This window comes from Arachis ipaensis, chromosome B04 (genome assembly GCF_000816755.2).
Source record: "Arachis ipaensis cultivar K30076 chromosome B04, Araip1.1, whole genome shotgun sequence".
In the NCBI taxonomy this organism is placed as follows: Eukaryota; Viridiplantae; Streptophyta; class Magnoliopsida; order Fabales; family Fabaceae; genus Arachis; species Arachis ipaensis.
The window spans coordinates 130,784,597-130,786,766 of NC_029788.2; the positions used below are offsets into that span (position 1 = coordinate 130,784,597).

The window sequence follows — 2,170 nt, forward strand, 5'->3', positions numbered from 1 at the left end:
TGCATGTGATAAAGCATTGATAATGTAATTTCTAGCCTTCTAAATGTGGTGTGCCTCATGGTGTGAAACGTCTTTTATGCTTGGTAAGGATGAGCAAAACCTAGAAGGCAAGGTCTACTATCTACAAAAGTTCTCATAAACTAACCACATGTGATTGCATTCAGTGGAAACCAGAACAGTAATACTATCTCATAATGTCTCAATTACAATCATGTGGATCGGAAATTAAACTCAAATAAAATAACATAATAAACTCCTACATAGAAAACTAACACTAACAGTCTAACAATTTCTAGATAACATATATATATAGGTCTCTATTAATAATAAAACAAAACTCTATATTTTTTTTTCCTTTTTGAATTACAGGAAGGAGAAGTGTTATGAAATAGTGACACGTACTTCAAAGACGACAAATATGAATAGAGGGAATATAAAACGGTAAGAAAAACAATTCTTCTCCATGAAATGATGGAAGAAAATGGCAATAAGAGTCATATCATTGGGCACACACACATGTGATCCACAAAGCTCTTTTTTTCTTTTTTTTTTTTTCAAAATGCAATACATGAAACTCTGAGTTGACAAGACCTGAGCAAATAGAGCCTACGTAAAAGACACTAACACACTCATGACCTCATTACCACACACACGTACGTGTCCTTCTTGCATTCTAGGTTATTATTTTTTTTATTTTTTAATTTATAGGTCTCTTATTAATTAATAAGGTATTTTCCCTTTTTATTTGTAACCTTTACTTTGATATTTCAAGGAAATATTCCCCATTTCATTCCCCTCTAGCTAATCATGAAAAGAACCTTCAATTATTTAAATTAAACCTTTAATTATTATTGCTAATAAAGGAAGTTTATATTGTTCTGTTGTCTTGAACAATCTCAAATACATTAATTTATTATAGCCTCTACTAAAGAAATTAGCACAAGATTATAAATAAATAAAATATATCAACTTGACAAGCTAAGGAACAAAAACATTCAAATATTTCTGATCATGAGATATTGAAGAGTACAAAATATAAATAAACTGAAAATTTTAATACTATTAAAATGCTTTTGCATGTAGGAAAGAAAGCTAAGATTTGAGGCATGATCATAATATATATAAATGAAAACTTGTGTCAAACTAACATTTCTTTCTCTCTCTCTCTCTACTAGCTAGCAAGTATTTACATAAAAGTGATGATAATATATAATAAATTAAAGAGCAAGATAGACCATGCCCTTAACTCGTATATATGATGCTTGATTGAGACTTGGATTATCCTTGATTTGAAGGAACACATCACCACCACATCCAAAAAGGGAATAATAATAATAATAATAATGAAACAATAGTGGTTGATTGTTGTTAGAGAATGCATGCATAGCTAGAAGCATATATAGAAGGTTCTTCATTAACTCAATCATGCCAGCATAGAAGCATAACAACACATCTTCTAATTATGTAAAGTCTTCCTTTTTGCTCCCTAATATACCCTCCAAGCCTTCTACATGATACCTTCTTCTTTGAAGAAGAAGAAGAAGAAGAAGAAGAAGAAGAACCTCTTCTCATTGATTCACTATTACTCATCTTTGATTGATAGATGTGTATGTATGTAATAACCTTAACTCTTGTACACTTCTCAAACAATGGAGAATTGGAATGTTTGAGTGAGTGTGTTGAAGGCTCTAAGCTTAAAGAAAGAATGTGTTATATATAGAGATGGAGGATTGAAAGGGGGTTCTTATAGAGCAAAGCGTGCGTGGTGTGGTCCATGCTTCCCATAAGAAAATGTCCCCTAGGCCCCCCATCATTTCAGATTCCATGCTCCCATTTTTTGTTTCCCTCTCTCTCTTTCTTCTTAGCACTAATATTAATGTGGCATCAACCACCAAGATATTTGGTCGGCCAATATTCAAATTAAACCAAAGAAACTAATAATACTCATGTTTATTCAATAGTGATACTAGTTAATTCCCCCCACTCCAAATTCCATGCAAAGCATCTTAATTACACGGAGAAAAAGTATAATTGGTAATGTTAAAAAAAATATCTTATTTAGTATTTATTAATTTTAGTATTAATTAATAAATACTAAATAAAACAAATTTTAACTAATTTTTTTGTTATTAAATATTTTCGATCTATAATATAGTTAATTAGCATAATA

General features: G+C 30.5%; 1 protein-coding gene across 1 annotated transcript; it reads right to left on the minus strand.

Annotated features, from left to right (window-relative positions):
• LOC107638177 lies at window positions 1,026–1,770 on the minus strand. Its single transcript, XM_016341345.2, has one exon. It carries the CDS (start codon window positions 1,588–1,590, stop codon window positions 1,420–1,422), a length of 171 nt encoding a protein of 56 aa, XP_016196831.1. The 5' UTR covers window positions 1,591–1,770; the 3' UTR covers window positions 1,026–1,419.